At 46.5% G+C, this 13,298-nt stretch overlaps 1 protein-coding gene across 1 annotated transcript in view; it reads left to right on the forward strand.

The window, feature by feature from the left end:
• Positions 1 to 3,843: 3,843 nt before the first annotated feature.
• Positions 3,844 to 13,298, forward strand: part of Ehd3 (EH domain containing 3) — a 31,883-nt gene continuing 22,428 nt past the window's right edge. Inside the window, exon 1 of the mRNA XM_046441582.2 lies at positions 3,844 to 4,647. Coding sequence (XP_046297538.1) covers positions 4,421 to 4,647 — 227 coding nt within the window. The 5' untranslated portion in view covers positions 3,844 to 4,420. The remainder of the gene's footprint in view (positions 4,648 to 13,298) is intronic.

Here is a 13,298-nt window from a genome sequence, read left to right on the forward strand (position 1 = left end):
TCTCTAATTATTAATGAGCCCCACCATCTTTTTCTTAATATTTATAGGACATATGTGTGGCTTCTTTTGTGTCTTTTATCAATCTTATTTCTAGTGGATTGTCTATCTTTATTATCAAAGTATAGGTATTTATTATATATTTTTTTCGGATATGCTTTTGTCAGGTGTGTGTATTGTAAATATCTTTTCACTCTCCTTTGTTATCTATAGTTGAGCAAAAAGTTCTTAATTTTAACATTGCCAAACTTCTGAATGCTTTTCCTTTGTACTTTGGGTGTCTTATTTAAGGGTTTCTTCCCAGCCTTGCTGTAATATATGTGTGTTCTCTATTGCAATTTCTGCATCTACCAGTTTCCATGCTTTCTGGCCTTTTTACTGCAGAATGTTCTGTTTGTCTGTCTCCATACTAAAACCACCCCATCTTAACCACCACAGCTTTGTAATGATACCCACCAGGGCAAGTTCCCTTCCCTGAGTTATTCTATTGCTCTCATTGTTTTCTTCTTCTCTTCCTCCCACGCCTTCCCATCTTTCTTATGATAGCATATATAGGCTATTTTTGAACCATTGTTCTATATACATTTTAGAATCACCTTGTTAATTTCCATAGAAAACACTGTTTGGCTATTGATTTAAATTATACCTATTAATTATTGAATCTATCAATCACAAACAAGACTGACAATATTTGGGGTGATACTAACTTAATCTTCTTAAAACTCATAACAATGACTTTGTGTTTGCTTGTATAGTCAGGTAAAATTTTTCTGTATGACTAATTCTAGCCAACACTTTTTCTAAACACCAGTAAATTCCAGAACAGAGTGGTAGGTCTAAGAAAACTTTATATGTAGTCCTAACTAATATAGTAATTTTATAAGGTCACCTGAAGAAGCAAGACAGTCATGACAGTAAAAAAGAAGGAATGTACACATTAGGAGAAAAGTGTGTGAGAAATATTAATAATTTATTGACATAAATATAGCAAGATTATGCCTTAGAAATCAAATATATATATATATATATATTGATTTCATGCATATTTGTCCTTTATCCTTTCTTCTTTCTCTATGAATTTTGTTCTTTCTTTCTTTTTCCATTCTCTTCCAGAATACTGATAAAGTAGTCTAAAAAACTAACTTCAAATGTCCAAAAATCAGTATTCTGATATATATCCTAAAATTTAAAGAAATAAATTCTTTAGGGAGACAACATATAAGAAAGCATACATTATTACCTATTCAGAAAATATACATGTTTATCATGTCTCATAAAAATCGTTCCATGATGGAATGTGGCATCTCTCTCTTACTTACTTAGGACTTCTATTTTTTTCCATAAAGTTTTATTATCATCCACATATTATGTCTAACACATCTTTTGTTAGATTTATCCCTAGGTTTTTGTTCTTTTGAAAATAGTATCCTTTTTAACATTCTCTGTTATAACTTCTTTTTGCTAGTGTTTAGAAATGCTGCATTTACTTACTTTCTTTTAAAAACAAGATACATTTCTAACTATTCAGAGTTGATGTGTCAGCAGGCTCTGGGTAAATTAGATATTCAGAGCTGGCTTTCAGTGGTACACAATAGCAGGGCTGCCTGAACACAATATTGAAACTTTCCCTCATTGGAGTTCCCCATACTCCCTGCTGCCACCCTGGACACATCTGGCACAACATAGGGCTTCTGGCTTTGCTCACCTGGGAAGGCCAGTCTGTTCTGACCGTTCAGTTCCCATGCCATATGAGTTGTTGAATATCTGTAATATTACCTCCTACGCTTCTATGTTGGGTAGAATATGAGTCTGAGTGGCTTCTCGGGGATACAGAGATCAGAAAGAGATGATCAGCTTTGGAATTTAAGGAGGGTCAGGAGACCTAAGCTATAATAAGGAGATTCCCTTTACCACTTGCCTCTCAAAATCCCCACATCTTCAGCACACTCCTCCACCTGTTGTTCACGCAGGCATTTCAAATGCAACACGCTTCAGCCAGAACCTTTCATCTATCTGCTAAATCCTCTCTCTTCCTAACTTTCCTGATTAGTGGAAGAGCTTCTCCAACTGTTTTGTCCCCTGCAGTAGAAAATTAGGAATCAACTTAGGTTTGTCTCATTCTGATTTCCTCTTACTGCTTACCAAGATCTGCCCATTCTATGCCATAAAAGAATCTCTTTTTTTTTAAGAGAGAGTGAGAGAATTTTTTTTAATATTTATTTTTTAGTTATCGGCAGACACAACATCTTTGTTTGTATGTGATTCTGAGGATTGAACCCGGGCCGCTGTCATGCCAGGCAAGCGTGCTACCACTTGAGCCACATCCCCAGCCCTAAAAGAATCTCTTGAATCTGACCTCTTCCCCATTCCGATTGCTGCTGTCCTCTAGTTATGATTATTTTCCTAACCTGTCTCTTGGCCTCCAGCCTTTTGCTCCTCCAGTTCCTGTGCTGCTTCCAGTATCATCAATCCTACCTGGTCCATGAGCTCTTTTTTTTTTTTGGGGGGGGGGGTACTAGGGATTGAACTCAGCAGTATTCAACCACTAAGCCACATCCCCAGCCCTAATTTTGTATTTTATTTAGAGACAGGGTCTTACTCAGTTGCTTAGTGCCTCACCATTGCTGAGGCTGGCTTTGAACTCACGGTCCTCCTGTCTCAGCATCCTGAGACGCTGGGATTACAGGTGTGCACCACCACTCCCGGCAGTCCATGAGCTCTTTATCTCCTCTTCGGCTGAAGGGAGGGCAGTGGGAACCCTCTGCTTTGTCAGAGAGTAGTGGTTTAGCATCACACAATTTAGGTGGTGATAATACAAAGCAGATGAGACTTTGCATGGTTTTATTATTGCATTTAAATTCTCTACAAACAATGCACCCCTTTTTGCCTAGCATGGCTGTAGCTCCCACCCACTGTCCTTGGTTAGATGCTGGAGATAATATGCTCTACTGCACAAGAGTTATTATGAAAGTTAGAAGAAGCAATGCTTGCTGTAGATCCTAGACGAGTGACCTGCACATGGTGAACATTTTGTTAATTTAATGATTATTAGTAACAATATTGTTATGGGCTCCCCATTCTTTTCTTGGTTTCTGCCTTGGCATGCACAGCCTCTCTTGCCTGGCCTCACTTACCTCTTCCATCTTCCTGAATCCTACATTCCAGCTATGCCAAACTGTTGACACTGCCCTGCACACACCAAGTTTTTACAAATTCCAGGCCTTTGCAAATGCTCTTGGCTTGGAATGGCTTCCTTTCTTCTTGGTTCAGCATTGAAGATCCATCTCTCAATCCTGCCTCCTCATTATCCACACACAAGTAAGAACTCCCCCACTTGCTTCTATGGCCCTCTGCTCCGGTCTCCTCTGTAAGGTCTGCCTTGATTGCAGTTTCTGGAAGAGAGACTTCGCATAGTGTTCACCTTTGTATCCACAGTTGTCAAAATTGTGTCTGGCTTAGAATATGGGCTCAATATGCATAGAATTTTGCTTGTTTGCTTGTTTTGTTTTATTGGAAGGAATGAATGGGAACAGTTTTGACTTCACCCCAAGCCCAGTACAAACTTTAATGACAGTTTGGGTATTTTATGCAGCCTAAAACTGGACCCTTCTTTCCATGCCCCAGGAAAAATATTCCCTAATACTAGAGTGCCTGCGTTCTTTGGGAATCAACCTCATGACTAAAGGAACAGGGGATATCAAAGAAGGGAGAGCAAGAGTAGGTCAATGCCATCTTTACAGTAGTCCCTGAGAGGGCGCTATTCCCAAATCAAACCCCCAGAGGCGGGGACTGAAACGCCAGCGCTTTCCCACGGGACCCGGCCAGCATCCTTTCCCAGGCAGTGGCCTCCCGGCTCCAGAGCGCCTGCCCACAGACATGGCGGCGCCCTGCTCGGCTTCGAGTCGCGGGGACCATGGGACCGGGCAGGCCGTGCCAGTACTCAGGGACTTCCTCCACGCACCGGCTTCCTGCACCGCTGGCATTTAAACGCGCCTGGGGCTGAGGGATGCTGCTACGGATGCAGAGCTGTCCTCCGGCTGTGGAGCGCTGACACCTCCCCTGAGCGGTCTCCACCAGGCAGGAGCAGAACCCAAGCATCCCCTAGCCGAGGGCCGGGCAGAGCAGGCGAGGGCTGGGGCAGATAGGAGACCCCCCCCCCCCCCACACACACACACAGTCCCAGCATCTGGCAGTTCGTCGCAAGTCGGGCTCAAGGTTGCAACCCTCCTTCCGCAGCCCAGATCATTTTCCGGGGCTGCCGGATGAAGCGGGGGCTGGGCTGGGTCCCAGTCGCAGGGGCAGAACGAGCGCCCGGGCCATGGTGCGGCTGAGCCCCGCGCTCCGGTGAGGCGGCGGCGCGGCTCGAGCCCGGCGGGGCGCCTTCCCCAGGAGCCTTCCCCGCGGAACCTTCCAGGGGGCCGCGATGTTCAGCTGGCTGGGTACCGATGACCGCCGGAGGAAGGACCCCGAGGTCTTCCAGACGGTCAGCGAGGGGCTCAAGAAACTCTACAAGAGCAAGCTGCTGCCGCTGGAAGAGTATTACCGCTTCCACGAGTTCCACTCACCTGCCCTGGAGGATGCCGATTTTGACAACAAGCCCATGGTCCTGCTGGTGGGCCAGTACTCCACGGGGAAGACCACCTTCATCAGGTGAGCAGCCCCAGGGCCTGGCAGCCCATCCCGTGCCCCTGTGCTGAGTCCTCAGGTCTCTGGCCTGGGGATAAACTGGAAATCTTCACTTAAGGGCTCTGACTAAAGCCTTGTGTGTGGTCTCAAAGGCGACCCCCACAATTTCCCTACTAGTCCCCCCTCTCCTTACTACACAGGGCTTCTGTACTTAGCCCTTGGTTCAGGGGGTGGATTTTAAGTGTTCAAGTTTAAGACCATCCCAGTTCTCCCCATTTTCTCAATGATGAAACCAAGGCCTAGGAAGAAAAAAATGGCAGAGCACTTGGCCTCACTTTTTAGGGACCTATCCTTCAGCGCCAGGATCACTTTCCTTGCCTTTTAAATGGCTCAGCACTCACTTGGAGGCCTTCTGGCTGCAGCTGAGGAGTTCTGATGACCGCAGGCCTGGAAATGAAGGTGGTGCCAGGTAGTGCTAATTGTCCTGTTATGTTCTTTCTCTGGGGTAGTGCTCTTAGGTATATCTCTTGGTGACAAAACAGATGCAGAGTTGAGAAGCGGAATGCTTTTAATCTCTTTTCTTCTTTGACCTTAATGGCTCAATAATGATTTTAAAGACTTTTGGAAGTGGTAGGGATACTACAGCATCTCATCCAGTCCCCTGACTTTGCAAGAAAGATAACTGAGGTAATAGAGAAATTAAATAAATTGTCCAAAGTCATATAATGGGCGGCTGCAAACCTGGGATACAAACCTTGAGGAGATGGTTGGCTAAATGCCTATAACTTTGAGGGTGAGTCATCCATTCTCTTGAATGACAGAATCCTTGGGCTGGAAGTTTGTCCAGTCTGCATTGAGAGAGGTCTGTATATTGTCCACCAGAGTAATGAGCATCCTTCCTGTCTTCAGAGAACAAGCTCTGCTTCAGTCCTAAATTCAGCCTATAAAGTCAGGCTGCTTTTCCTGGCCTCATTTGAAGGCATGCCAAACTGTTGAGGAGTTAAGAGTCAGTGTGGGGATGGGGTTTGGTTGGTACCCCTTCCAGGTCAAGCGTACTTATCTCCTGCAGAGGGTTTGAAGCAGGAGTCCTCTCATTTCCATTCATTGGCTATTTGAGTATCTGAAGCAAGCAAAGCTTTGTTTGTTTGGTGATGAAAGCAGAAAAACTGACAGTCTAGTTACTAATTTTCTAGGTACTAATTTTCTCTAATGCCTAGCTTATACTAGGCTTATAACACACCTCCTGAGAGCAGGACGTGCACCAAGCTAGCATGTCATGTCTGAACAGAACACCAGATCAAGTTTGTTTTTAAGCCGTGGACAGCCTTGAGCTCAGGAGCTTTGAGAGTTCAAATGATTTCTCAATCATTTGGGGTCTAGGGCTGATGTTATATATGTTATAGTGTTAGAACTTCAGGATTAATCCAATCATTGCTTCTTAACTTTTTAAAAGGTCAGAACTTCTTTTGAAAATCTAATAAAAGCTGTGGGCCTACTCTTTAGAAAAATGCACATGTATCCTAAATTTACATTTAATGCTGGGGGTCTAAGAGCTATCCTTGGACCTTAAGGTAAGAACCCTGATCCATTCCCAGCCCCTCGTTTTATTAAAATTGCTGCCGAGGCACTGCAGAGATACTTGGATTGTGCACAAGGTTTCCTTTGTGATTTCTGCCCACCTGTCCTGGATTCACCTCACAGGAAGCACAGGCATTTTCAGGCTGCTCCTGTGCGGCACAGCCTTCCCTGGCTCTCTGGACATTCCTTGGTTATGAGTCTTAGTGTGTCCTATTATTGGAACTTCTCCGCCCAAGGCACAGGTTCTTACAAAGCAGAATCAGGGTCTTAGCATCTCCCAGGTCTCAGCTACAGGAGATGTCCAGTACGTGTTTTGAATAGGAGGGAAGATGAAGAAGGGTGAGAGTCCCTAGGGTCTCTGAGTAGCAGACAGGTTTAAGTGCTTTTGTCTGAGAGGCCCTCTTAGCTTTGTCTGAGTCATCGATGGCTGTTATGGGTCTAAGAAAGTGACCAAGTGTGTTACCCCAGATTATTCCTTATCTGAGGGAGACAGAAGACGGGGAGAGGCAGACCTCTTTTCTTTTTTATCCTCCAAAGTCCAAGAGTTCCCCTCCCAACTCAGACCAGTAACTGAATTTAGCCCATTCATCAAAAGCTGTTTCCCCTTAAGGGAGAGTCAACCAACAGACTAGGCCATTTGTAGCCCAAGAAGCCCTCTTGAACCAAATTATATATTTTTCTTTCTTCTCATTAAATCCAGCAGTTTATTTTTAATGGAAAAATGCAGACATGAATAAATTTGAAGAAATAAAATCATCCCTAATCCCATAACTCAGGGGAAAACATTTTAAATAACATGCAAATTTTTCTTTCTAGTATTTTTAACTATTTTATACCACAGTTGAGATTATGCCATATATATATAAAAATATATTATATAAATTATATATATAATATATATATATAATTTTGTAGGCTGGATTTTTTTTTACTTATAAGCATTCCCATGAAATTATTATTCTTAACAGCTATATAATATTTTACTTCACATGGATGCAATTATTCTCCTAACCAGCTACTTCTTTGGAATGTTTCAGGTTTCTTCTCATTTGTTTGTCATTGTAGGATCACCCTGAAGGTCCCTGCTCATAACATTTTCCCACATATTGGGCTCTTTTCCCACAGATTCCCAGAATACAACTATCAGGCCAAAGGTTACACAGCATTTTTCATTTTTTAATATTTTTATTGTTTTTTTATTGAGTCCTATTTCACAGTTGTTTTCCCAAAGGGCAAGTGGGCACATTACCCCTTCCCCACAGTGAGCAAAGGTCCCTGGGGTGGGCAAGTCCACCCCTGCCTGGCTCTCTGCACTTCTTGCCTTGATTCTCCTCTCTGGCTCAGGCTTGAACCTGCAAGGGACCTTTCCCTCCAAAACAAAGGCATGCCTCTTCATTCCCCCAGTGCTTGGCTCTTTGCCTCCAGACTGTGCATCTACTTTCAGTTCTATGTTCCTGCCACGGGGCCTATTCCTTGTCTCAGGAAGAACACACAGAAAGGACATTCTTCTAATAACTAATTAATGCGCTATGATCTTTGCCTGAAATAACTTCCCTGGCCTGAGGCCCAGCAACCCAGAGTAATAAAATAAACAATAAACGGGGCTGGCGGCCGCTCTCTCCAACACAGCCTGCCTCTTTGGAGTACAGTAGCTCTGTGTCCCCCCAGCCCTGACAACCTTTTCTCCTGCCTCTGCTATTTTTCACTCTTTGCAGCCTCAAACTCCTCTTCCACTGGGCCAGTTGGCCCCCTGGCCACCCCTCTTGCTGCCCACTTTCTGTGGCTCCTCTGTCTGTGGGTAGTGAAGGTGAACAGAGGAAGGCCGGTGTGCTCCTGTGGGTTGTAAGGGAGGCCCTCTGGACTGCAGTTGGGCTGAAGTAGAGGACCCTGGGGACTGGGGAGGGGCCTGAGATGGCAGAGCCAATCTGCCCGAGCCCCTGCAGGAAGGTCTGGGCTGGTCTCCAGGCTGGCATGGCCCTTCTTTAGTGTGACTTGGCCTCTGAGGCCTGAGCACAAGGCAGGCCAGCTGAGGCAAGGCCTAGTCAGCTGGCCAGTTCCACCTTCTGCACTTCTGGGACTCTGCATCCTTCCCCAAAGGTGTCTGCCTCCATTTGCCCAAAGCTGTTCCATCTCGTATCACCCACCCCAGGCCTCACTCTGGGATTTACAGCGTTACTACCTGGAAAGATGATTCTCTGGGAAGCCAAAGGGTGAGAGAAAGGAGGCCGCCATCCTAGGGAGACCCACTGACTTCTGCAGAGCCTGTCCTACCAGCCGTGGTCCCTGTGCTGGTCAGCCCCCTCCCACCCTCTGAGATCAGGGGATGCCCTTTTATTGCTAGGGATCCCATCTGCTGGTGTCAGAGCAGGACTGTGTGAAAATTAACCTGCTTCTTCCAAGGTCTGACTGTTATTCGAGGAAGCAGAAGACCCTAGGCCAGAGAAACTGTATCTGTCTGCCTCAGGTCCAGCTTAGGATCTGCCTTGAAAGTCAGGTGTTTGGAAACCATTGCAAAAGGCATGTACTGGAAGAAAGATACCTCTGGAGAAAGGTCTGCATCCCATTCCCGTTGAATCTGGACTAGGTCAGCAGAACCCAGGCTCCACCACTTCCTAGCCAAGAGACCAAATTAGGAAGACTACCAAAGGCCAGGCCTCCCAGCCTTTCAGACCCAGCCCTCAGTTTCTTTATCTATTCAATGTGTGTAGACCATCTCAAAGGGTCACTATCAGGTTTAGAAGAGGACAGACCCAAGTTAGTACCTTGAGTTTCAGGCACCATACTTGGGGCTTGATCATTCCCTTCCTCTTTGTACCTTGATTTGCTACCAGGAGATTTAGAGGCAGACCCTCAGGAGGGGGAGGCAGCCTCTCTTTGGCACCATCACAGTCAAGATGGAGGGAGACCCTGCCTCTCCACACCTCTGAGGCTTGAAGGAGGAGCATGGTGCCAGGCTATGTGGACAGACAGCAGTGCCCTAGGCAGGTGGCCTGTTGCAAGGTGAGGCCAGGCAAGGGGAGCTAGATAGTTGGCCACTAACTTCTTCTTCATGCTGGAATAGCTTCTTCCCATGGATAAGGGTGCTGCATCCCAGAGACTATGGAAGGTGCTATAGGGAACACTGAGCCAACTCATCCCATCTTGTCCAAGAGTCTCCCACCTCACTTTGTGTCTGTGGGCCACATTACAGTCTCCCTAAAGCCCTGTGAGGTTGATGAGGCAAATACTGTTACCCTGACCTCATATTAAAGCTGACGAACCTATGTCTTAGGGACCCAAAGTTACTGAAATATAACATGAATACCTATAATATAGGCAGAGAGTGACATGCACTTTTAGAGTGTACCTAAAAAATATGCAAAGTAAGAACTGTGAGACTCTCAGGGAAGAATGAACACATCTGGCTTAGGTGAGCGGGTAATGAATCAGTTAAAGCTGCACGGGGAGGCATTTGAACTGGGTTTGGACCCTGGGTAGGAATGTGCTGAGCACCCACCGGCAACATAGAGGGCTTCATTTTCTCTAATTATTGTCTCTGCCAATGTGGGCCAGCGTCAGCAGTAGCATTTGCTTTTCCCGAACCCTTGTATATTACCTCAAAAACTTTCACTTTCTGAGTGAGTTAGAAACTAAGTATTTTCTCCATTTTATAAACCAGGGAGACCAGTGTTGTTGGGCTTTTGGGCCACTTGTCCACAGTTATGTTGGTGATGGAAGTATCCTCCCTAGAGGGTGCATTCTTCATCTGAGCTGGGGCACCTGTCTCAGCCCAAAGCCTCCAGAAGCAGATCCTCAACCTCTGTTTCTCTCCCCTGCGCTTGGTTCCAGGAGCAACCCGAAGTCTGGGCTCCCCTATTACAGAAATGGGTAGTTAGAAACAGCTAGGTTAAGATCCTTGGCTCCACACCTTACCTTGGGTACTTAGGTCACAGTAAAATAGGCCACATACTAAGATCACCATCTAATCAGTGCACAAAAAATGAAAACAATGTGGAGCTGGGCGTGGTAGTGCATACCTGTAATCCCAGCAGCTCAGGAGGCTGAGGCAGGGAGATCAAGAGTTCAAAGCCAGCCTCAGCAAAAGCGAGGCGCTAAGCAACTCAGTGAGACCCTGTCTCTAAATAAAATACAAAATAGGGCTGGGGATGTGGCTTATGGTTGAGTGTCCTGAGTTTGCTCTCTAGTACCCTACTCCCACAAAAAAAAAAAGAAAAGAAAAGAAAAAGAAAAAAAGAAACGTGGAGAAAAGTAATCTCATGAGAAAAATCAGAATTGCGTTGGCCTTTCCCACATCTATTTTATGATTTAGCACTTATTTATTTTGCATTAGATGGCAAGGGAAAAGGGCCCACCCTATCTTTTTAGCTCTAAATATGTTAACTTGGCTCTGAACTTGGGTACTTCATACCTCAATATACTCAATGGTAAAACTGAAATAAAGCTACCTTGCCACAGAGCCCATGGGGCTGATTAGTGGAATAAAACAGGTAAAGCTTCCAGAACAGTGCTGGCGGCACAGGGGAAGCTTAGCCCATCCTGTTCCTCCTTATCCTGTGTGTCCCCATCTCAGCTGATCCCACCCAGGCTTGAATTAACTTTTCTTTTTTTACACTACTGTGGGAATGTTTTCACCCGGGAACAGAGGCGATCTGTCTTGCCTCCCATAAAGAGGCAGTACATGAGATTCCTCAATAGATTTTCCTTTCTGGACACAGTGGTAGCTTTGTTAGAGGAGCACTGGATGCCTCAAGCCATACCCAAATGTCCCTGAGAATTTACCCAGCCCCAGGCTCTCTGCATGACCTGACTGTGCCCTGTGGACTTGCTGTTGGCCTCCTTAGACTCTGTGTTTCCCCAGGTCCACAGGGGTCAGCAAGTTTTGGGTCATGTGAGCTCCGCAGGACAGCAGATCCTACCCGAGGCCCTTTTTTGTGGCCACCTCAGGTAGCACTCTGTGACTTCCCAGGAAACCATCCTGTTAAACCAGGCAGCGTAGCCCTTTGTCTGCTGGGTACATCCTGCCTCTCAGGGACGGAATTTGAAAAGCCTGCATAAGAAGGATCCCTCTTCACTGTTGATTGGCCCTGTTCATTTCGGACATTTTGGAAGCTGCCTCAGAATGGTTCTTCCCACCCCTCTCTATTTCGGCTGTTCCTGGAGCCTTTTTGACTCCCTCCCACCTCAACAACCCATACTCGCAGCAAGGAACTTCTCATACAAGCACATTCCCAAATCACAGAGTGGTACTTCTGGGTAATCTGGCCCTACCATGAGCCCATGGGCCTGTGTCCTGCTTTGGTCACCTAATAGAAACTGCTTTTGCAAGTCTCTGGAGCTAAGCTGTATACCCAAGGGCTGATGTTTATGGATTTGAGCGTACACCCAGGGTTGTGGCCCCAAAGCCCCACCTTTTCCCCAAGCCTTCACCCTGAACCACCTCTCACCAAACCATATTTTTTTTATGGCCTTTTATGTCCCATTCCTTGATCTAGTTCCAGGTGGAGTGCTGTCCTTTTAGCCTGCCCCGAGAAGTGACTGTATGTCCTGTCCAAAGGATTGCCTAGGGCAGGAAAGAAAACAGTAGGTATAGTCACTATGAGCATGAATTCTCAAACCCAAGTGCCAGGTTCAAATCCTAGGCCTGCCATGACTGATGCATAACCTGGGGCAAATTGTTTAACTCTTGTCTCTTCCTCCTTAAAATGGGGATAATCTAGGTGTCAGTTTTTACTGGTTAAGTGCTTAATCTCTGTAACTAATTCTCTGAACACTCTATGAAGTGGATTTTTTTATTAGGCCCATTTAATGAGGAGGATCATAGTGCTCACATCAGAGTCCACATGAAGATGAAGTGAAATAATCCACAGAGCATCTGGAACAGTGCCTTGCACCTCGCAGGGGTAAAGTTTGAACCATTATCTCCCTATTCAGAGGGAGGTACTGAAGTTCATGGGTAATCTGGCCCTACCGTGAGCCCGTGGGCCAGTGTCCTGCTTTGGTCACCTAATAGAAACTGCTTTTGCATGTCTTTGGAGCAAAGGTGCCCTGAGTTGGCAGGTGCCTCCCTCCTCTTATCTAGGAGGATGCTGCAGAATCCCAATGGCTGGCCCCAAGCCACTGAGATTCCCAGCCTCTCCCTCGAGACCTGGTGAAGGCGCACAAGAAAGCAGGAAGCGCCGTGCACGTGTGTAACTGTGTGCTTATTCTCATCCCAGCCTGGTGCCAGCTCCAACCTGACCCTCTGACCAGAGGAAATCCTGCCTTCACACCCTGATTGTTGGGCTGGAATTCTGGAGGAATGAGGGGCTCCCCACCCAGTACCCAGGATGCAGCCTCCCAGGCAGCAGGGCTGGAGGCTCTGAGTAGATCAACAACTTCCTTGCAGCTGCCACGGCTCTTCCCCAGGCTCCTTGGGGAGGCAGTGCGTAGCAACCCAGTTTATACTGCTATGGAACTGCGGGGTTAAGTGCAGCTCCAATTGCCTTTCACTTTTCCAAGGCACAAGTAGCATGTTGAGAATCTGAAGACAGCCAGCATGCCTCCCTGGCTCCACCCGACCTATTGGATATCAGCGTGTAGTCTCAAGAAAATGAAAGGGTTGATGGGGAGCAAATTAGAAATCCTGGCTGCATGGTGGAGCCATCTGGGGAACTTCTAAAAGGTAGCAATTGCTAGGCCCCTGCCCCTGACTGAACAGGTTAGGAGCTCTGGGTCAGCCCAGCACCATCACCTAATGCTTCATAGAGCTCTTGAATTGCAGCCAGGGCCAAGGACCACAGAGCAGGAGACCTCCCCAGTTCTCTTCTCAACCAAATAGTCTCCAACTTGACATCTCTTCTGAGGACTCCCTGAGCATGAATGCCGACCCCAGCCCTCAGGTTATCAAGAGGTTCCCAGGGCTCCTAAGGGCTCACCCTATGGATGTGGGTTTCTTGGGTGCTGTCCTTTAGATCCTGTCCATCAGCACCTTGGAAGATGCTCCTGGGACTCTACTGTAGCCACTCCCACTCCAAGGCAGTTCCAGGCTTCTTCCTTCAGTCCAGCCTCCTGCTGTCTGTGCTCAAAGCTGTCCTGGGCTCCCAAAGGGCTCCCATGTC

Source organism: Marmota monax, unplaced genomic scaffold, assembly GCF_021218885.2.
Source record: "Marmota monax isolate L192 unplaced genomic scaffold, Marmota_monax_Labrador192_F-V1.1 WCK01_AAM20220418_F8-fsc00010, whole genome shotgun sequence".
NCBI classification, from domain to species: Eukaryota; Metazoa; Chordata; class Mammalia; order Rodentia; family Sciuridae; genus Marmota; species Marmota monax.